General features: G+C 42.4%; 1 protein-coding gene across 5 annotated transcripts in view; it reads right to left on the bottom strand.

Moving 5' to 3' along the window:
• Window positions 1–23,836, bottom strand: part of Rapgef2 (Rap guanine nucleotide exchange factor 2) — a 203,543-nt gene that overhangs the window by 10,632 nt on the left and 169,075 nt on the right. For 4 of the 5 annotated variants that reach the window (XM_050158792.1, XM_050158791.1, XM_050158795.1 and 1 more), the window contains 14 exons: window positions 16,595–16,747; window positions 16,080–16,244; window positions 14,934–15,041; window positions 14,641–14,844; window positions 14,431–14,539; window positions 13,768–14,014; window positions 11,084–11,241; window positions 10,373–10,613; window positions 8,383–8,766; window positions 5,806–6,017; window positions 5,597–5,720; window positions 5,014–5,037; window positions 3,798–4,021; window positions 1,868–2,074 (listed from right to left, as the gene is read on the bottom strand). In XM_050158792.1, coding sequence (XP_050014749.1) covers window positions 1,868–2,074; window positions 3,798–4,021; window positions 5,014–5,037; window positions 5,597–5,720; window positions 5,806–6,017; window positions 8,383–8,766; window positions 10,373–10,613; window positions 11,084–11,241; window positions 13,768–14,014; window positions 14,431–14,539; window positions 14,641–14,844; window positions 14,934–15,041; window positions 16,080–16,244; window positions 16,595–16,747 — 2,560 coding nt within the window. The remainder of the gene's footprint in view (window positions 1–1,867; window positions 2,075–3,797; window positions 4,022–5,013; window positions 5,038–5,596; window positions 5,721–5,805; window positions 6,018–8,382; window positions 8,767–10,372; window positions 10,614–11,083; window positions 11,242–13,767; window positions 14,015–14,430; window positions 14,540–14,640; window positions 14,845–14,933; window positions 15,042–16,079; window positions 16,245–16,594; window positions 16,748–23,836) is intronic. The other variant, XM_050158793.1, reaches the window with a different exon arrangement.

A 23,836-nucleotide genomic window follows, 5' to 3' on the forward strand; every position in this document is an offset into this window, starting at 1 on the left:
TTAATATCTTAGGATGAAAGATGACATTTCACCCACATTATAAGGATCATAAATTCAAATGAACCTTGAAGATATTTTGAGAGACATTCTCTTTGAGAAAATGGAAGACAACTTTATATTCAGGAACGCCTACCTCACGTTAAATATAGCTAATGGGGGATTTCTAGATAAAAAGAAGAAAGACAGTCTTCCATATGCAAAGTTCAACACAGAAGAGGAGACAGACTCACACAGTGGAAGGTTTGGGAATACATGTAGATTCAGAACACAGGTAATAGAAAAATGTGTAATCCAAATTGTTTGTCATAAGATGAACACAAGATTAAAAGGGAAAGGAAGTCAGGGAGAGATTCCTATTTCCCCCCACACTTGACACAAAATGCTCACTGATCAGGAGGAGAATGCAGGTGGGACACGGTGCCCGCGTGAACTCGTGAAGTGGGAACGAGTTTCCAACTCTAACCTCGTGAGCCAGCTTTAAGGTCTGCTCTACTCATTCTGACTGCCTGCTCTACACACACTCAGAAGCCAGGACAGTTGTCTGGAGAGTCATTCCGCTGTGCGTTCACACAGAGAACCAGAGAGCAGGGCACTGCTCGATGGAAGAAGATGCCAGATTTCCTGATTACTCCGGCAGTAAGCTGTAGCCTCTGCCTCCTAAGTCACAGATTAGTGATCAGCAATCCACCTTCGTGTCTGGCATGTGCCTTGGTTTGATCCCTAGCACCACAACAATAGGAAAAAGAAAAAAAAATCACTTCAGACAAATAACTGAATGTCAAGATATTTTGCCTAAACTTCCATAGACTATGGGTCACATGGCAACGTTTGTTTATGTGAATGAGGCAACTGCTATACCCATTAAAGCTTAAGTCAGCAAGTGTGCAAAGTCTCCTTTGTCACCCCATAAACTGTTATTGTCATGCATGACAGATGACCTGACAATAATGCTCCCATAGAATGGAAGACCATTTTTGCCAACTAGCCATCTACAGGGATTAATATTCAGAACATATAAAGAATACTGAACACTACAAAAATTCCACAAAAAGACGAATAAATTGAAGAGATAGTTCTTCAAAGAAGAAATGCAAAGGGCCAGTAAATACATGGAACCCTTCAAAATCCCTAGCCATTAAGGAAATGCATATCAAACTAACACGGAGACTCCATCTCATCTTAGTCAGAAAACTACCATCAAGAAAACAAGTGCTAGTGATGGGCTTGGAGAACCCTTGCACGCCCAGGTGGACCATCCTGGCAGCCTCTGTGAGGTCAGCGTGGAAGGTCTTTGAAAACTAAACAAGTACCAGCCTACAACCCACCTATACCACCTGCGCTACCATGGTTTCCACTGCAGTCTTCACAACAGCAGAGGGATGGACCCAATACAGACACCTATTAACACACGGATAAACTATGGACACACATGTTGTGGGCCATACGAGAGAATGAAATGATGTCATTTGTAGAAAAATGGGGTGGCTATTAGACATCACGATAAGTGAAATATGCAGATATACAACTATGTAGTCTAGAGGAGGACAGGGGAAGAAGAAGACATGAAAGCAGAATGGGGGCTGCTGGGAGAAGCTAACGGAAGGAGAAGTAGGACAGGAGAGGGTGACAGAGGTCACTGTGATCACAGTGTATTATATTTATGACAAGTGTCATAGTGAAACTCATTATTTGTACAACTAATAGATGCTAAGAAAAAATGAAATTGTTTATGACTGCTTATCTTAATAGAAGATGGTCACAGAGAAATAAAATGCATTAGGCCAAATTATCCAAGACAAACATTATTTCCTAACCTGAGAAACACGTCAGCAAATGTCACCCGAGAAGCATGAGTTCAGAAACTTACCGAAAGGTGGCAGATCCTTCACTGGCACCTTCTTTCGTGAAGGGTAGAGGGACACAGCGGGCACCTGCAGTCCCTGGCTGGCTTTATGTGGTGGCTGTGGCTGTGGCAGCGGTTGCTGAGGCTGCACTTTCTGCTGGGGCCCTGCACGTGGAGCCACAGGGGAGGTCTCAGACTTGACAGGCTTTTTGTCTGCAGGATTCTTGGGCACTGGTAATTGTTAGGGTGAAAACAGGGCACAGGTGTCAGGATCACGTGGAGACAAGGTCAGGGCCACAGAGTATGTGCAGTAGAGCAATGGCATGGGCCCCCGCCCACCCACACCCCCTCAGCAAGGTAAGAGAGGGAGGGGAAACCCCGGCTACTGAAAATGAGAGCAGCAGCAGAACAAGGGGGTTCGCCTTCTGAACGAGCAATAGTGAAGAGGACTGTACTGTCAGCATCAAATAAAAGTGAAAACAATGAGGATGGTTCAGTGCCGATTGGATGTTAAAAACACAAACACATGGGCCAGCAAGACGGCTTTGTAGGAGAGGATTCTGCTGCCAAGCCTAACCATCAGAACTTGACCCCTGGAACCATATGGAAGGAGAGAACCAGCTCCCACCAGCTGACCTCTAACCCCTATAGGTACAACACAGCCTTGTGGTGCCAACCATCTATGTTTTATAAACAAGCAAACAAATAAACGTTTAAAAATACATGATAAAAATCAAAATAAGAAAATCAAGAATTGTTTTAAAATGGCATCCAGAACTTTGCCCCATCGGAGATAATGCTATTAACTGCAATCGACTTAGTATCAAATCTTCCTAGGATGGAGCATTATCCTTGGGCATACAGCGGCCAATGCTGCTTAGCACTGTGTGGTGGGAGGTGGTTCACAGGAGCACTACGTGCTATGGAAGCCTCACAGGCAGAGCTCACCAACACTCAGAGACCAGCCGCTAGGAAACTCAAGCTGCTCAAGTTCTTAGCCATGTCCACATGGAACTTAAAGAGTGGCGTGGGTACAGATGTGCACTGAGTGTGTGCTAGAACCTGCAGAGGCCAGCAAAGGGCATGGGATCCCCCAAAACTGGAGTTTTTGATGGTTATGAGCCACCGTGTATTCTGGGAATTGAACAAGGGTCCTCTGCAAGAACTGTGAGTGCTCTTAGCCGCTAAGTCACCTCTCCAACCCTATGCCCTGGGTAGACTGAATCATGTGATCTCCTCAAGTTATCTACCTCAAATTTCAACTGTCAAGAAGCTATAATTCAAGTTTGCCCATTAAAAGTTCCCAAAGTGTCCTAAACGAAAAATGCTTAAATCCTATCATATAGGAACAGACACAATGGAAGGTGCCCTGTGTAAAGACTGGCCACATTTTCATTTTAAAAGTAATGTGTCATTGTGTTGTCCAGGCTCACGTGACCCTCCAACCTTCACCTCCCCAGAGGCTGGAACTGCAGACGTGTGCTATCATACCTGCCTCACCGCCTGGCCAGTTATTTCAAGGCTGGACACCTACACATCTGGCTAAGATGTGGTGTGCTGTGTAGCAGGATCACTGCTTTAGTGGGCAGGTGCTGGATGCTGTCTGAGCTGAGGGAGACCCAGAAGCCAGCAACACCCAGTCTATACTCCTCTAACCTGACAACCCCTAACCAGGCTGTCCATTACTCTGGGAGTCCCTCTGTGAGAAAAAAACGCACACTGCCTGGGGCCACAATCACCTCCATGTCCCTTGCTTATGTGCTTGGCTGTGTCAGATGAAACTAAAGGAAGGAGGTTTGAGCCCAGTGTCCCCTACTGCGCTAACTTAACTGAACACGAAGACCCAGTGAAGCACAAGGACGGTGCATCCCAGGACTATCGTGTGCCTCTTGGCTGGAAGCCACCTTCCACTCACACCATTGCACAGCCTGAGCTGATTTAGGGAGGCACTCACATGTGCTGGTGGCTGGCTCACACTGCAGCGACAGTGTCTGAAGGCTCTCCTCATCCATCTCCAGCTCCAGGTTGGACAGGTACTGTTTCACTTTCCGAGCCATCTGGGCATCTTCGTACAGCTTTTTGGCGTTGAGGAAGGAACTACGGCGTACCCGCTTTTTATGCCCGCCTGTCTGAGCAACATCCAGCACTGTGGCGTTCGCACTGCCCTGACTCAGAGACCTGAAAGATGAAAACCAAGAATGCAACTCTGGAGCACGGTATTGGCTGATCTACCAGACCTGTGTAAAGACTACGCTTGAAAGGTCGCATGCCCCCTTCTAGTGAGTAAACTGCTACAGGACAATGCGGAAAGAGAGATCACATAAGGTTCGGTTAAAAAGGAATTATACACAATACGTATACACAAATGTGTTTGGCATACATTCTGACCCTACCAGTAAACTCGACTTTTCATCTCACAGAGCATTCAAACTCCGTTCGCTCACAGAAGCCAGCCAACGTAACCGCACATAAAAGCTTGTGCAAGGACACTGAGTGATTCTAGAGACAATTTCAAAATTCAATTTGCTTCTTCTAATGGGAGTTAGTTTATATGAACTTAATGAAGCTCAACTACCCTGTTCACAATCATGTTCTTACTCTGTGGGTTGAATGTGAGTTTTTAAACCAGTAAATCTGTTAATACAACGGTCATGCAAACGTAAATATATGGATGGAAACTATTTAGTACGTGAATTGTTAAGAATTACTTTTAAAGGGGGCTGATTTGTATAGAATGAAAACAGTAGTTAGTTGAGCTGTGGAAAGTTTGGTTTTAGGGTGTGGGGCGCCTGGCACCACCACACTGACTTCTGGATCTGTGCAATCGTTGTTTGAGTTGCACGAATTCTTCCTTCTACAAGCATGCTTCCCTTCCCCACTTCTTTGGCTTTTTCATTTGAAAACATATAAATGATATTAAAATATAATCTTTCTGACAGCCAAGACATATTTTCCCAGAATAATCGTCAATCATTACACAGCTCCTGTGGACATGACTTCAGCAAAGCCCCATAGATTAAATCTGAAGTCAGTTTGCACCTGAAATTCTGATAGAGCAAGAGGGTTAGGAGAAAAAAAAAAACATAGCAAAGCATCAGAAAACAGAGCAGGTAAGAAAACAAGGCCACAGGCTGAGCAAGACGCGAGTGTGCAAATGCTCTGCCACTTACCCCAGACTCCGCCACTTCTTCTTCCTGCAAGTGAGAGCCACGGAGATTGAAGCATGGGTGTGGAAAGAGACAGAGAGATCACAAGCTCAGAAGGAAAGGACCAGAATTCTGGACAAGCAGTTCTAGAAGCCCACAGACATTAACTGCAGAGTCGCCTCACACACACCCACTACAAACGTCTCTCTGGCTTTCGGAGGCCGCTGCCTGCATTCTGTTCAGTCCCTCCACTGAACTAACCATTGCTTCTTACTGACAGATAAACAGGTTGTATGGATATTATGACAATTCTGCTAAGTTCATACTGCTGACTGTAAGCTTCACAACACAGTGTTGTGAAAAATAAAAAGTAAATACTTGCACCTAACATTCAGTTAAAACTGTCCCAAAAACAAGCTCTTTGCATTTCCAGCATGTGTGCCCTGGATGCAAAAGAGAGACATCATTACAAATTGAACCTTGAGGGTGATTCCCTCAGTACATCCTAATGTAACTCCTGAATTTAAGCGTTCAGATTTCCCTGCTGTGGGCACGCTCACTCTAACAGTCCCAATCCCACAAATGCCATGGCCTACAATGCACATACCGAGTCCGGAACATAAGGGCAGGGTCCATGTTGACCGAGGCCATTCGGCCGACGTGACGGATTTCTTTGGCAATCATCCTCAGCTTCTCAAAGTTGACTAGTCCGTCCACTTTCGAGTCATTTCCTGAGATTAACAGAGGAGGAACAAGAAGTCACACGGTGCTCACCCTGGGCTCCCACCAGGATAGAGCAGGCCCACCTGCGCTCACCCTCGTGGAGGAACGTGAGGTCTTTCTTGATGACAGGGAACAGGGGGATGACCGGAGGCTGTAGGTTCTGGCCGCTCAGGACGTTGCGGTACTTCGCCATGTTTCTGGAAGGATCAAACAGGTCTTGGAGGTCCTGGAACAGCTTTTCATACTTATTGGGAAGCTTTTCCCAGGTCGTTCGTAGTCTTGCCACTGGTGCCAGGTTTAGGCCACTAAGTGGAGAGAAGAGAAGGGAGATATGAGTAAATCATCCCCCTGGAAACAAAGGAAGACATGGAACGAAACACTTGAGTGTGTGAACTTCACATGCATGGAAATCCACAGAATCCCTAAGGGCATGCCCATCCTGCCTGGGTGGTGAGGGCAGCTAAAAGCAGTCTCAGAGCCAAACCATCTGCCTTTATACTTCTTCCCTTTATGCTCTCATGACATTTCTATAGCCATTCATTCATTTGCCTTTGGGGGGGGGCTCCCCAGACAGCTGTGAAGGTGAGGAGATAACTTGCAGAAGTCAGGTATCCCCTTCTAACATGTGGGCCCAGGGGTTCGATTTATGCGACCAAGCCTGGCAGCTGGCATTTCTTTACTGGCTAGCCCTTCTGTTTTGTTTGTCTTCTATAGAGACAGGTTCTTGCTTGTGGCCCTGGCTGGCTCTTCTGACCAGGTTGGTCCCAGACTCAGTGATCTGCCTGACTCTGCCTCCTGAGGTGTGAGGCTTAAAGGCTCACCACCACCACAGCCAGCTGGCTAGCTCTTCCCTGTGCTTTCTTGATCTGTTCACCCTCTGCTACAGCACGGCTATGAACTGGCCCACAGGGGCCCTGTGTGGCTCAGGTGCCCCCAGTGCATTCAGTACTGGGAGGCTGTGAAGGGAAGCTAAGTTGGGAATGGGGACAATGCCTGTAATCCTAGCCTTGGGGAGGTTGGAGGGTCACACATTCGAGACTGACTGATCTGCAAAGCAAGACCCTGGCTCCAAAACAGGGATGGGGAAAGTGAGTGGTGGGAGGTCCTTCTATGGAACTGGGGTAAGGCCACCCCTCTCTCCCATCTCTTCCTAAATTTTATGTTCCAGCTACAAACAGCTCTGTTCCACCAAATGCTCCTTCTGTGATATACTACTGCCTTACCACAAGCCCAGGCACAACAGGGCCAAGGAACTATGGGCATAAGCCTTCAAAACCACTAGCCAAAGTAAACCTTTCTTCTTTAGAAAATGATTGTCTCGGGTATTTTGTTACAATAACAGACAGCTGAATAGCACACTAAGACTTAGTTGAAACCTAAAACATGGATTTTTATAATACAGAAGATGACAAATCTATTTCTCATTGGCAAAAATACTTTGACTGCAATGGGTCCCAATTTGATTACTAAAGATGTCTGAGTCTAGTTGTAAGATTCAAACCTCAGAGTTTGACACAACAATACCTTCTGCAACAGCCTCACACATATATAGAGCAGCATTTGGTTCATTACAAGTATTTGATTTAAAAAAAAAAAAAAAGATTGGGTAAATATTCTATCACAAAAATTACACCACGCCACAAGTATGAAGACTCCAGACAGATAAAATGATTAATAATCATCTTTAGCATCCAGGAAACTATCCACTTGCATCTCTCATGCCCCACCATAAGCACTTTTAAAAGGGAAGAAAGTTAACCTGGAACATCTGTGATAATGCTGCAATGGAATCCCTTAGATATTATTATATTACCTAGTCCTCTTGATATTTTGGGGGGAGTATTGTTGTTTTACATAGAAAATGAGTGGTGTTCAGAGAAATTCAAATGATTTGTCAGAAGTCAGAGTAAACAAGGCTGAATAAATCAATACACAAATAAATGGTACATACAGACCTTGTCTCCAAATCCTGAGACAGTTTTAGACATTTTTTAAACTCTGATTATATGTGTACCTGTGTTGTATGGGGAGTATATACGCCTACATATGGAGACTAGAAGTCTCTATCCCATGTCTTTCCTTACCGCTCTCCATCTTATTTCTCTCGCTGCATTCCAAGGGCACCATTTCCCCTAGACTGACTGGCTAGCAAGTCCCCAGGATCTACTGTTTGGGCCTCCCCAGAGCTGGGGTGAAAACCACGCTATGCTTGGCTTCTATGTGGGTGCTGGGGATCTGAACTCGGGTCTGTAAGCTTGCACACTTCGCCCACTGAGCCATCTCCTTAGTCACCAAGAGAGTTTAAAGTAAGGCATAAGAAATAGAGGCGGGCATAGTGGCACACACCTAATCCCAGCACTTAGGAAACAGGATCATGGGTTCCATGCCAGTATGGGTTATTTGCAGGGACAGACACCCCCCAGCCCCCCAAGTTCTGTAGGGAAAGAAAAGATTTAGAATCAGAAAGAAAGAGCTGCTTAATGAATCAATTATAACATAGTGCATATGCGGCCTTATGTTACATACCAGCAATACACACACAGTATCAATTATGAATTATGGACTGCTATTATTTCTGTAATTACATGGTGCTCCAAGACAGATTTAAAAAAAAAATAAAAATAAAAACAAATCTGCAGAATCAACTGTACCGAGTACAGATACTCTTACCTGATGATCGCAAACATGGAGTTAAAATTCTTGCATTCCCTACAGTGTAGGGCGATCTTGATGAAATGCTTGATGATCTTCATTCTCTTCAGCTGGTTCGTCTCTCGCAGGATTTCGGAAGCCACCCAAAATGTTTCCTGGTTAATGACTTCCTCAAATTTCTTCAGGTTGGCACAGCTGGTTTTTGACTTGAGTTTAAATAAATCATCTATGTATTCAGTAGGCTCAATGTTGCGGAAGAGCTCAAAGTTCCTCATGGAGAGCTGTGTGGCGACCTCCACGGTGCTGAGCTGAAGGAGAGAGATGTGGCTCTCCCGCAACAGCTCCTGGGCGTCCTCGTCTGAGCAGAGCGTTTCCGTTTCCATGTTGTTTTTCAGATAGTACCTGAAAGAAACAGAAACCCCTTAGACGCCAGGCTGAGCAGGGAGTCTGTGGTCCTACTTCCGGGAACACTGCTAGTTCCTGGGGGATGAAGGGGGTGAGGAAGAATTGAGAGAACGATGTAAGAGTTCTTTTCATCCAGCCTGGGGGTGTAGATGCCTCTCCAGCCACCAGGTCACTGTCACCAGCTCACAGCACCACCTGGTGACGGTCACCTACTCAGCCAGTGAGTAGAACTGAACAAACCATGGGGACTTCCTCTGTGCCGGTCCTGTAGTTCTGTTTGTTTTTCCTGCCATCGAAATACTTTTAGCTTGTTTATCAAAGGTGACAAAAGACAGATCTTTTCCAGACTAGATATAAACATCAGCTCAAGGGCACAAGTCAGTTCTCAGAGAGGCGGGAATCTGACAATTGCTAGGTCCATACTAGCTCAGTCTAAGTTTATTCTTTCATTTAATGATTAGGAACTTACTAGCTGAGCTGGCAAAATGGTTAAATGGGCAGAGGGGACTTGTCATGCAAACCCAGGGACTCACAACGTTGTCTTCTGATCTCCACACACATGTTGTGGTATATGTGAGCCCCCTACCAATATTGGGAGGGGAGTGACCTAACGTAATTTATTTTCCTCTGTGACCTGAAATCAGATTTTTTAGTTTTTTAAGATTTCTTTTACATGCGTGAGTGTTTTTCCTGCATGTATGTACTACACATGTGCCCAGGGCCCTCAGAAGTCAGAAGGCATAGGCTCTCCTGGGACTGGATGGTTGTAAGCCATCGCATGGGTGTTAGAAACAGAACCCAGCTCCTCTGCAAGACCAGCAGGTGCCCCTGACTGCTGAGTCATCTCACCTGCTCCAAGATTTTAATTTTCAAATATTTAGATTTTCATGAAACTCATCCAAGGAAGTGGGAGGCATCACCCCAACTTGTCACGATAGAAAGTAGGCATCTGAAGCCTCGTGGCTGGTCAATATGGACAGTCCTGTGACCCTTTTAAGGAACTCACTGAAAACAGTTTGCTCTGTGGCTTCTCCTGCCCCGGTTTCGGCAGGCCAACGCCTTCTCCAAGTGAAACTATAAACAGAGACATAGAACAAGTACAGTGGGGCTCCCAATCAGTCTTTTAATACTTTGTTACTTGACATGTACAGGTTAGTGTTCTCCACTGTGGTTACCCTGGCAGCCTGAATAACGGGAACCATGAAGCTGAAACTCCCTGAAGACTTGTGCAACTACAGATCTACATGCAGAGGATGCCTGACCTCTGACCGCCAAAAAAGTATTTATCGGTGCTGGGGCTGGAAATAAAAGTGACAAAGGGCAAAGAAGTGACCGTCACAGGTAGAAAACAGGAGGTCTGAACGTCATGGTTTAGACCCATACCATGAAAGACTCAAGAACAATGACATCGCATAGAAAACTAGAGAGGGGAAAAAAAAACAAAAACCAAGCTATTCATCTTACTAATTGCCCTTGAGCGTGCTTGGCAAGGCCTTGGGTTCAAGTTTCACCACTGTAAAAACAAAGCAACAACAGCAAATGTGTTGTCTTTCACCCTGGATGTAGGCTCAGAGAGTAAAGGGTGCCGTGAGAGAGACGGTACCTTCCACTCAGCTGTATCCTGTCGGCAAGCTTGGAGAGCTGGTCTGGGAGTCGCCGTTGTTTGATAACTCCCTCTGGTGTGACAGAGACCTCGCACAGAGAATACTGGTCTGGGGTGGCAGTGACGGCAAACTCTCGGATGGCCTGGATGACCACTTCCTTGGCCGTGGTGTCCTTACTGATCATGATGTACCGGCTTTGCTGGTCAGCCTTGAAAACTCTGAGCACCTGATCTGGCAAGTCTGGGGCAGGAAAAGGCACACGGTGTTAGCAGACAGCAACACAATCCAAGTAACACACCCACCCCTCCTGGGGACAGAGTTGTGACATGCTAACTGCAAAACGCATCTTCCCTGATAGATAGCTGCATGGCTAACAGACAAATTCAAACAGGGAGCACATACACAAGATGCCATGTGAGCATCGAAGAAAAATGTACAGCTAAAGTTAGCATTTATTATAAGGAAAAGCCCATTATTTACTTGATGTAACAATAATAAATGTATGGTATGCTATTCATTTTATCACATACAAAACAGGCTTAGCCACACCAAAAAGATTTTCCAATGGACTGGTCCCAATGTTCGGAGTTTGAGCTTCATTCTGACTCTGGGTGAATGATACCATCCACGCCAAACCAAACACACATACAGTGCCACTTCTACAGTTGAAAGGCAGGTCACCGAGAAAGCTGCACATCTCTGGGGCTCACCTGGAGTCGTGCTGAAGTCCAGAATCCGGTGATGTGACTGCAGCAAGTCAGGGTTGCTTGATGACAGCGTTCCACTGACAGGCAGGGCAGCTGGGATGTGTTTGGTCTGCCTCAGGCCCACGATGCTGTCATCCTGAGACTGCCCAATCCCAATATCGCTGAGAAGAGTGGATTTTAAAACATAAATTACAATCAAGGTAAAGGCTCTAAGTCATTACGAATCATGAAATAAGTCGTTTTCATTTAAACTTGCAGTTAATGTAAAAATGTGAAAAATGGCGAAACGCACTCAGCCCAATTCACTCTCTCTTTGACATACAGTAGGCTTCTCTAAAATCTGTCTTTTTAATGAGCCATAACCATAACCAGTATTTATTTTTCTTAGAATACTAACACAGCAGAGAAGACGTGACCCATGTCTGATGAATGAATGGGGATGAATCTAAGACAAGCCCCGTGGGAAAGAGCCCACTTGAGTTCACTCCACCAAGAGCTCAGCAACAGTGGACACAGATGCTTTTAAGATCTGATCTTCAAGACAAAGGAACTGAGGGGAAAGAAACCTCAAACTGCCCTACTTCAGTGTTTTAGGTGGACAGAAAGATCACCATGGCATCCCAGCGTGAGGAAACCCTGACACGTCTCTTGATGACAGAGCATAAGTGTGCAGCAGGCAGGGACACACTTTCTGGCTGTGGGGCACTTGCAGTGCACATGCAGTGATGTCTAATTTGCTGTTCAAAGGTTTTAGTTATGCATTTAAATTCTCCAGAAAATTACGAGCAGTACTGATGGATACAGACTCCTTTCTATTTATAGAAAGATAGCTCTGTGGTCACTTGTGTGTTTGTGCAATGCCTTGCACCACAGCTGGAGGAGGGCTGTGGGGCTAGAGCCTCCTGCTTGTGCCTCTTGAGCGGGGATTACAAGTGTGCACCACCACACCTCACTTGTAGGTAATGATTGAAATATGACTTGGCAGCCTACAAAATTATTTCTTGATTGAAAGGTCCACTGTTTCCAAAAGGAAGCATACAATAAAACAAGTATACAGCAAAAGAATATCTAGATCATATGCATTTAAATGTCTATAGTTATAATTGCATGAATAGCCTGAGACAAAAAAAATCTAATAAAATTGGGATATAAATTATCATAAATAAGGAAATTTTAGTGTAAATTCTCCTTCACAAATAGGAAAGCTCAGGACAGAAATAAAAACTCTATTTAGATATGCATAGTTGGGCATATAAAGCCCTGAAATACTAATGCTCTGTGCATGATAAAAAGTCTTTACATTGGTGGAATTTTATTTTTTGGTCACATAAATGTCCTTGTTAAAAATATGAGGATATATGACACAACACAATTACTGTGGGTACAACAAAGGTTGCCTGGCCAGGTCACTCATGGTAGAAATGGCCGTGATCATCAGGACTCGCCAGCACACCCTTTAAGATGTTCCTCACCACGTTTTCCAACACCTCCTGCAATAAATTGCACACACTTGCCCTGCTTCCCTGCTTCCTGATGTCTCGCCTATACACCCTAATACTCACAGACACAAGGCTATTCTTGGGCTTAAATTTTGCATGTTTGATGCGAAATCTAACTGAGAAACACCCCTCCTTGGGCACATCCTCTTGTCTAGCCTCTCCAGCCGGCTCACTGTTACTGAAACAAGTCTGCTGACTAATCCTTTCTTCCTCTGGGTTCTTTGGGCTTTCTTGCTCAACTTACTTGGCATCCCAGTTTGAATTCTACCATGCTTACAACCTGCTCTATACACATCACATATGCACCCCCGATACACAGTAATTCATGCTCACCCTGGGCAATTAACCAGTCTCTAGCACCTCAGCTTCTGTAATGCAGGCAACATGAGGGTGGGGGGGAGACCAAGTATACTACTAGAAGATTTCACTAACCTACTAGGTTATTACTTTGTTGAACACAGTAACAAAGGGGGCACCTGGCTCGGAGGTGGAGTGTTTCACGTGCTCAAGGCATGTTTCCCCAGAACTTCATACACAAGTTGAAGCGGTAGGAAGCAGTAGTCGGCACTACATCAAGGCGATTACATCATGGCAGATCTCCAGCTTTCTGAGCCTGCATTTAACTAGACTCTCCCTTGAGCACTGATTTCTCAAACTGTTTTGGTGTAAGAGGTTCTTCTGTCTGTATGTTGCTTTTATTGGTTAATGAATAAAGAATTGCCTTGGCCTGTTGATAGGGCAGAGCAGAGCAAGGCAGAGAAACTAAGCTGAATGCTGGGAGGAAGAAGGGCAGAGTCAGAGAAAAGTCATGGAGCTGCCAGAGACAGACACAGGGCTGACTGGAAGATGCAATGATTGACTAATAAAGAGGAGAGAGTGTGGAGGGGACACCAAGAAACATGGAAGCTAACAGCATAAACACTTAAATCATGGGGCAGGCAGGATATCAACAAACTCCTATAAGAAGTTCAAATGAAGACATGCTCACCTGCCTCTCATGAAAACTGGGAGTGGGCAGGCAAGCGGCAAAGCAGAATTAACCAAACTGAACTGTCTACTATTGTTTCTAAGACCCTCCGCTGAAGAGATGTTTACTAAACTCTTAGGCAAACACACGCTCCATCAACACTTCTGTGTAACTCTCTACGGAACGCAATCAAGCATGGTTCTGAGAACAACTCAACATACTTGTACGGTTTCTGAGGTAAGATGCTGATCCGAGTCTTGTCGAGTATTTTCTTTAGCTTGTTTCTCCCTCCCACAGTGTTGGCTTTACTTTTCTTGTTGACTTTTTCAAGACCGATCACCTGCTCCACGTCGACAGCAAGGTCTGGTATGGAATAGCGGCTGGCCTTCTTGATGTCTCCGATTTTAGGGAGGTGAGGGGCACCGTTTCTTTTCTCTTCAGATAATCTTGTCAGAAGTTCTTTAAATACTAAAATAGAAAGACCACAAGATATCAATCACAAAAACGGAAATGATGCTGGGCTAATGGTGGAGTTTGCAAACACAGGAGGAATACAGACTAGCTCTAAGCACTAAAACACTATAGAAACACTAGTCTCTATCCAAATGAGTCTAAGAAAGGAAGACGTCCTCCCATCTGTGAGGTGATTGTCTCCTTCAACAGAAGACAGGTTTGATGGGCCACCCCCTGGTCCTCAAGTTGATACATTTTTATCTAAATGCAATTATATACTTACAAAAAGAATTCTGTATTATGTACATTAGCATGGCCCTAGAAATACTAGAATCCCGACTGGCTTACTATTTATAGAAATTACTTCTTCCAAGATTAAGATCTAAATGTAAAAACAAAACAAAAGCAGTCTTAGTTTACAGAATACTTACCAAACAAGTTGGTTTTCACAGTGATGGACAGGTGTGTGTTATTCCTAAGAATTTCCATTGCCTTTGAAAGCTGGATATTTTCAAAATTTTGACCATTTACTTCTAATATCTAAAAGTGAAGTCATAAAATTAACGTCAGTATATCACTGACTGATGAACAAAAAGGCTCTGAAATTCATTCCCACTTACACCCAGAGTGAGTCCGCTCACCTGATCCCCTCGCTTCAAGCCGGCTTCAGTTGCTTTGCTACCCGAGTCAACGCTGTCCACAAAGATGCCGAAGCCCTTTTCCGAGCCTCCCAGTAAGATGAAGGGCAGGGGGGCTTCCCGGGACGGCTTTGTCAGCGTCATCAGCCTGCGCTTTGCTTTTGCAGCACATGCAATGTTCAACAGCCTCAGATGGCCACCCATTTTCTGCAAGAGTTCAGGGAGAGGTGCATCAACTCGGGGACAAGCGGAGGAAGATACACTTCACGCTATTCATAAAAACTCACAAACGTTACCTCTCTTTCCAGATTATTTTCAAATTCTTCTAGAAATCGAGTCATTGCAGGATCCCCTTCGAAGTCATTGAAGTGATTATTCACCCATAGCAATACTACACGTGTCACCTACAAAAGCAATGGGGTCCAGGACTGTTAGTTTTAGCGCTGAAGATTTAAAAATACACAATTTTAAACAGTTTACCAAATAATATTGAACAGGAAAATTAAAAGAAATAAAGCCTTAAACATGGATTTTACACATGTAAAAAATGACCTCAGGGACTGGGGAAACACTCAGCTTGATAAAGCAGCTTGCTATGCAAGCATGAGGACAAAGTTCGGATCCACAGTAAACACTTAGAAGCTAGGTGTGGCAGTGTGTGCCTGTGCAGCAGGAGGACCCTAGGGGCTCACTGGCCAGTCAATCTAGCCCACATCAGTGAGCTCCAGATTTAGTGAGAGACCCTATCTCAAAAAAGAAGGTAGAGGGTTAATAGAGGAAGTTGCTTTGCCCTGGATCTTTGAACCTTTGGAGATGTATATCCTACATTATTTTATTTTCAAAACATATTTGAAAGAAGTCTAAGTAAAAGCAAACGTAATTAAACCAAAATACCTTAGTGCAAAATTAGATAGAAAGTCAAAAGTATAAGCAGCAGATAAGAAAAAGACTAGACAGATAAGAAAAACAAACAGTAATAACCTAGAAGGATCTGTGTGGGGAAGAGCTGTCAAGGAAGCAGCCAACACTACTATGTGCAATGTATCACCCAGCATGGCCCAGCTGGACAGTGAGCTCAGAAAGGGGTCCCAAGGCCTTCAGCAAGACAGGAGGATGGACTGCTCCAGAGCTACACCAAACCTCTACCATCCACCTGGTAGACACTGGCCACCACACCAGCAGCAGAGCCTGTGGCATGCAGACACTGGTTTTGTTTTACCACATTACCAAGGGACCGACATGCTGCCCTTGCTTTTAAAGTAAAAAAAGATTACGGAAACTGAGAGCTGAGAAATCTATAAGAATTAATATCTGCATCGTGTATCAATTCTTTTTTTCTTAAAAAATATTCGTGTTTCATTAAATTAATTTGAACATAACTGATGTTCCAAATTTTATCTTGGTAGTAGTTGACATTTAGACACTAAAATAGAACTTCCAACCTTATCCCTGAGGCTCGGGTCATTGAACCACTCCAATAACTTCTTCCCCACTTCCATTGGGCTGGAAAGGAAAGTCCGGTATGTCAACAGGAAGTCTTCTATGAATGTTGGATCCACTACGGAATGCTCTTCCACCAAATGCATGGTCAGCCTTTCTGAGGTCCCCTGCAACCGATAAAGTCTAGTCACCAGTATGAATGGATCACTGATATGGCACTCTGATGTCAAACTGTTCACGTCAAACAAGCTAGTTTGCAAAATGGGTAACTAGTCAGCTGCCATTAACCAACCACTAACTAGTAAGAGGATTAACCTTGTTGGCAAAGGAAGCAGGGAGGGAAGGAATGAGAATGAAGTTTGATGACATATATTATGCAAATGCCACAATGAAAACCATTATTTTGTTTGACAACTAAAAAAAAAATAGGACAAGGAAGAAAAAGAAAAGAAAGAAGTCACAAGAAACTAAACAGCAGAGCGCTCTCCCCTTTGTCAGGACCGCCTCTTTATCCTACCTTGATGACGATGTGGCCCTTCCTTGTTCCGGTCCGATCCAGTTCTCGGTGCTCCTTCACCATTACAATCTCTCCTTCCTCCTCAACTTTCTGCATGTTCTTTTCTACTTGGTTCAAAATACGGCAGTAATCTTGCTGGGCAATGCAGACAAACTAGAATAAAATGGAAGTCACGTGTCAATGATAAAGCGCTTGCAAAAGAGCTACCTGCCTAATAACTCAGTTTTAATTATTTAATACTGACATTTCCCCTGTCTTTCTTTCTCTTACTTTCTAAATCAATGCAGGGATGAACCTTAATCAGACTTCCCTGCTTTGAATGCATTTCCCCTTTGGTTAATTTTTTTTTAAGTTTATATTTTATTTTTTTAAAATATAACTATCTAAAAACTCAAAAGCCCTCTTTCATTTTCAGCTAGGAAACACTGGTAGAGAGAAGACAATCCTAGGGCCAACATGGTAAAACAGCTACCATTTGGCTCTATACACTATAAACATGTCAAAATGTACAAAAATAGTGGTTTTGATTAGAGATTAAGACACTCAAATGTCTGTATATTGGGGTAAATATGTAACTGTGCTAATTGCTTACATGGTCAACAATTTTAGTAACCATCTTGCTTTGAAGAAGGTCGGAGACGAAGCCATGTATTTACTATATTTTAGATTGCTACTTGTAGCTTGTATTACAGGTAATCCTTGCTCTTAAAAGGAAAAGTTAACAGTGGGATATTATCTCACGGTAATAACTCCATGGCCCGTGCACAGGCAGAGGCCAGGGTTATGTGTGTATATGCAGGTGTGCTGTGGAAGACACGGGAGGACATGTGTGTTCCTCTATCACCTTCTACCTTACTCCACTGAAACAAGGTCTCTCAATGAACGAACCTGGAGCTTGCAGTTTTTCTGCTAGGTGGGTGGCCAACAAGAGCCAGGGATTCTCCTATTTCCAGACCACCTTTCTATGCTGGGGTTACAGGTACCCATGGCCACACCCAACGTATTACATGGGTGACAGGATGACAAACTCATGTTTGCACAGCAAGTGCTCTTCCACAATGAGCCAATGACTCAGCCCCTGTATATGTGTGTATGTATGTATATATTATATATAACATATTAATATATATATACTAATTTGAGTTAGGATCTCACTCTGCAGAGCATGTTGCTCTCAAATTCCTTAGCATTCCGAGTGTTAAAATTAAAGATACAGGCTACCATAACCTGGATCAATTAGAAGTTTATTTTATGGCTAAAAATATATTATAGAAATCACTTGCTACACAAAATAACCAAAGGTTGGTATGGAGTCAAGAGCAGGTATTCCAGAATATAAAAACCACCATTTTCCTTAAAGTTTCAGTAGTTAAAAATGAAAACTTTTAGTTTTAATTTCCACTGGTTTATATAGTGGATGTATGAAATTTCCGTTTCTCTTTTAATATGATAAAGATGAAAATGTGGTCATTACATTTACATGCATACTAGATAAAATATCCAATTATTGAAAATTGTATTTTAAAGGTGTTGTGTTCCTGAGAAGATGAGAAGAAATGTCTATTTTTCCCAGATAGGGTAACAACAACAGACCAAAGAAAGTAATCCCCTCAAGTCTAGTTTAACAAAATACTGACTATATAGATTTGTGTTACTTAGAAGTATGAATGAGGGGTTACATATAGAAAGATGAGTGGCTTACCAGCTGCTACACTACTGGAGAAAATGTTTTCTTTCCCTAGCAACAGTTACTAGCTTATGAATCTTTAAGAAGGGGTAGGGCCTTATGAGCCACTCCCAACCCACTGATGGGCCCATGATGTGGGATTCCTTCCTGTATGCTGTGAATGTTTTATTACCATTGGTTAATAAAGAAGGTGTTTGTGCCAATGGTTTAGCAGAATATAGCCAGGCTAGAAGAGCTATATATATAGAGAGTAGGCAGAGTCATACAGACACCATGTAGTTGCTCAAGGAGACAGATGCTGGAACCTTGCCAGGTAAGCCACAGAGTCATGGCAATTCACAGATGAACCGAAATGGGTTAATTCAAGATGTAGGAGCTAGCTATGAATACGCCTAAGTCATTGGCCAAGAAAGTGTTGTAATTAATACAGTTTCTGTGTGATTATTCGGGGTCTGAGCAGCCAGGAAATGAACGAGCAGTCTCTGCCTACAGACCCGGGACTTCTGGAAGTGTGAGAGAGGGCCAAAGAGGACAGACAGTGTTCCACAATGGGACAGTCAGCGTTCTGGTTAATATTCATGACTCTACATCCATTGTCTAAAACTGTGATACTAAATATGGCACTAATAATCCTAATGAAAACAGTCATGTGACATCATGATCATGACGTTGTCATCTTAGACATTTCTTAGCTACCTTATTATCCTAATCATGCATACTCCCCTACCTCAACGGAGAGGGCAAACAGCTCCCTGTCTTATGTATATACACACACATCAAAAGCCTGGAGAAAACCAGGATAAGATACAATTATTATTTCTGAGCAAAGCAAACTGTGGATGATGTTCATTCTCTATAATACAGTGCTCTGTATTTCAGTATGTTCAACAGTCATTGTTCAGCTAGAGAAGAGATAATGTAGGGAGATCCCAATGCTTCCTCTTTCAGCTCACTAATTCTTCTACGAAGCATTTGGAAACCAAAGTTAAAAATTCCAAAGCTACAGGAAATATTGCCAGTTCAACTAGATTGTGAAATACAAATAAAAACAATAGAAACCTCATTTCTACAATGCTGACCATGATAGGTATGTGCATGCTTTTAATAGGTCATACAAGTTCTCTTAAAGGTATTTTCATTTCTTTTTAAAATAGAGTAACAATGTTTCCTGAATTACTACAGAATATTAAGAAAGGTTTTTGTCTTCAAATAATCTTACATAGTCATTTTTAAATTTAGTTTTGAAAAACATAATTAAATCATTTTTCTTATTTATGTTCTAAAAATACATGGGTAAGCTAAAATAAATAAGTGGATGTATGAAGGAAAATGCTTTTTGAAGATAAATATACTAAAATTAATCTTCACTAAAGATTAAAGGAAATTAGAATAAGTCTGATTTGAAATTCTTATTATCTAGACAGACATTTGGCATTTCTTCAGTAGCAAATTAAAATAAGATCCAAAAAGAAGACAAAAATAACTTGAACTGAATTTCTAATATGGACATATAGAACTGGTTTCTAAAAAGAATGGCTGTCTTTTTAGAATCTTCTTTCCTAGTTACTGAGTTTTGCATTAAGAAGTTACAGACATAGCCCTGCTCACAGTCAGTGGACAGCAGCACACTCGGAAGACTCCAGCCCTGCTAGTTACCAAGGTGAAGACTGGACACCCGGGCGGAGGATGGGTGAAGAAGGGGGGAGGAAACCAATCCTGTCCACTCCCCTGGTGAGCACAGTGCGCCTGGGAGGCTCCAGTTCCACCTGCTGTCTTGGTGAGGCCTGTATATCAGCAGGCCCTAGCCCTAGTTGCTGCCCTGCTAATGATAACAAGCTAGTGTCTACTGAACAAGTAAATACTCACTTTGATAGGGTAAGCAGAGATAAAGAGTAAATCAATTCAACCCGTGACTAGCTCCAGATGCACAATTTCCACTCAAACCACAAGCAGTGCAGAAAGCCAGGCGATCTGACTCCTACAGTGAAGCCTGCAGTGACCAACTAGACCGCCACAAAAGAATTTAGAATTTTAAGCTCAGAGACCTCACAGAAGCAAACAAATTCTTAAAAGAACTCAAGAGAACCTACATAGAAACGTAAGTCAATCTGCAGCATGAAAGAGGAATCCAGTAAGGAGACAGAAATACAAAAACTATTGGTGATGAGAAAGTGAAAAACATTAAGAAGTCAAACACAAAACCTCTGAGTAAAGGCCTACCACTACCTTCTAAACCTGACGAAGTAGAAGCGTAAGAGAATCTCAACAAGGACAAAGATAAATGAAAACACATTAGAGCTTGATTTTCAAGAATTTAGGATACCATGACAAGATTAAATGTAACAGTCATTGTTATAAAAGAGGGCAATGAATTCCTTTTCAAAAGCATAGAGAGCATTTTTTCCTAACTCAGACAAAGAACTGTTTCTCCAGGTACAGAAACTATTTAGAACACCAGAGAAGAGCAATAAATAAATAAGCCTTGCCCTCACCATGTTATGATCAGCCACCAAATATTCAGAACAAATATATGAAGGTGGATATAGATATATAGCAGCAAAAAGAAAGCCAGGCCCATCAGAGACACAGCATGTTTCTCCACAGAAACTTGAGAAGCCAACTGTCCACCTAGGCTCTTCTACCCACCAAAGCTATCAGTGCCAACTGATGGGGAAAGGGAAACTTAGCACGGTAAAAACAGGCTTTAATAAGTGAATGGCCACTGAGCGAGCTCTACAGAAGATAATGAAGGAATTCTTCAGAATGGAGAAAGACAAACACATCCTTGGGGCCGGAGAGGAGAACGAAGCACTCCAGGGATGTTTAGACAAAAAAAGAACAAGAAAACACTAAATGCTAAACAGTCAACAAAACGGCAGGACATAACACACACCTTCCTGCAACTCCGGATAATTATGGGTCACCCCAAAGACACAGACCAACACCATGGACTCAAAGTCAGGAGGCATCTGTTTTTTTTTTTTTTTCCCCCAAGAAACTCACCTAATTGTAAAAGATGGGAAAGGTTTTAGATGGGTAAAAAGATAGAAACATGAATTCCTAGATAATGGAACCAGAAAACAGGCGGGAGCTGCTATTCTCCTATCTGACAAAACAAACTTTAAACCACAACTAGGTAGAGGAGATAAAGGCCTTTCTTACCAGCTAAGGCAGCAATCCATTAAGAGCATGTTACGATTTTAAAAATAAAACTCATAGAACCTTGAACACTAATTTCACAAAACAAATACTACTTGCAGGAAGAAGTTATAGATTAACTCCAGTGAAATAAGAGGCAGATTTTTAATAAAACAGTGTCATCAATTGACAAATCACCCAGGCATAAAATAGGCAAACATCTGAGTTAAATGATGTCATGGGTCACAGGGCCCTGACAGACAAAAGACATTCCATGCAACACTAGAGCAGTCCGTGAGCATTCTCCAAAACAGGACATACACTGCAGGACAAAGTGAGTCTTAGCAAGCAGCACAGGTAAAATAACTCTATCTGATCACAATGGATAAAACCACAAATTAGAAGTGCGAGGAACTCCGGAACATTCACAGTGTCGAGGAAACTAAGTAACACACGGTTGGACAACTTGTGGGTAACTGCAAAAACCAAGAAGGGAATCAGAAAGTCCTAGAAATGAACAAAAGGAACAACTGAAGCCTATGAGATACAAAAAAAAGCTGCTCTAGGAGGGAGGTTTATACCTCTAAGTGTCTGCATTAAGAAATCAGACCTAAATAAATAATTTAACGGCACACTACAGAGCCTTGGACAAATGGTAACGGGCTAAACACAAAACCAGCAGATGGAAAGAAATACTTAAGATTTAGGAAGAAATTAACAAAATAGAAACAAGCAAAAACAAAACTAAAAACAACAAGATTTGGTTCTTTGACAAGATAAACAAGATACACCTGTAGCCATAGAAGACCAAATTTGGTGTGGGAGGTCCTTCTGTTTGTGTGTTGCTTTTATTGGTTAATGAATAAAGAAACTGCTTTGGCCTTTTGATAAGGCAGAACTTAGGTAAGCGGGGAAGACAGAACTGAATGCAGGGAGTAAGAAAGCAGAGTCAAGATAAGCCATGGGATGGACGCTGGTTAGAATCTCTGGTAAGCCATTGCTACGTGGTGATACACAGATTAATGGAGATGGGTTAAATTAATATGTAAGAGTTAGCCAGCAAGAAGTTAGAGCTAATGGCCAAGCAGTGTTTTAATGAATACAGTTTCTGCTAGGTGTAAGCTAGCTGGGTGGCCAGGACAAACAAGGGGCACCCTCCTCATGTAACAATAATTAATAAAAAATAAGTGAAAAAGCTATTAGAGCACATACTAAGAAAATTTAGAAAATCAACAAAATATACTTTGAAAACATAATATTGGAAAACATAACATTGGAAAAATCTAAAAAGAAATAATTTTTAGGTGAATAAGATATACGAAAACTAGGCCAAGATGGGATGAGTAATCTAAACAGATCTACAAACAACAGGATTGATGGAGTAGCAGACAAAACAAAACCCACCTGATTAAGAAAAGGGCTCAGGCCAAGGTGGATTCATTGCTGAGCTCTACCAGATTTCAAGGAAGGATTAACACTTTGGCTGCTCAAACTAGTTCACAAAACACTAAAGGAAGAAATCCTATCAAATTTTCGCCCAGATACCAAACCCAGACAGAAAGACAAAAAAATTCTCAGGAGAACACTTAGAAACCAAATTCAAAAACAGCAAAAAAAAAATCACCATGATCGAGTCAGTATTATTTTAAATGTTCATGCATGATGGTTCAATGTACACATAAATAAATGTTACAAATTAAATAAAAGGACCCAAAAACTCCAATGGTCATCTGGATAAATGGAAAAACCTTTTGACAAAGCCCTTCATGTAAAAAGACTTACTGTGGCCTTTTTGAGGGATTAGGAGTCTTACTGGTCTTTTGCTTGCTTGTATATCATGATTTCTGTTTTTAGGAGTTTGGGATGTGTGTGGGTGTGTGTAATTTTTTTCCTTTGTTTATATTCTGGCTTGTTTACCTATTTGTTTTCTAAAGAGAGAGAAAGATGGGACATAGAGTTGGGAGTGGAGTGAGGCTGGGAGGAGTTGGGAGCTTCGGAAGAGGCAACAGTGGTCAGAATACACTGTATGAAAAAAATTTATTTTCAATAAAAAGTATATATTTTAAAAAAGCTCAGAATAGAAGCAACAAATCTCAACATAATAAAATCTGCATATGACACACCTATAGTCAATATTATATTCAATGACAGAAAGCCAAGCATCACCACTAAAATCACAGACAAGACAACAGTGCCTACTTTCTCTGATTTTTTAGTATATAGTACTGGAAGTCTTAGCTAAAGCAGTAAAACGAGTAAAGCAAATCAAAGGGATACAGACAGCAAAGAAAGAAGTACTTATCTGTGGTGATACAATTTTATACGTTCAAGGCCCTAAAGATTCTACTAGAAAACTACTGAGAGTAGTCGACACTCTCAGTAAAATGGTAGGATACAAAATTAATAGACAGAAACGA

Source organism: Alexandromys fortis, unplaced genomic scaffold (genome assembly GCF_014885135.2).
Source record: "Alexandromys fortis isolate MF-2015 unplaced genomic scaffold, M_Fortis_MF-2015_v1.1 scaffold_102, whole genome shotgun sequence".
In the NCBI taxonomy this organism is placed as follows: Eukaryota; Metazoa; Chordata; class Mammalia; order Rodentia; family Cricetidae; genus Alexandromys; species Alexandromys fortis.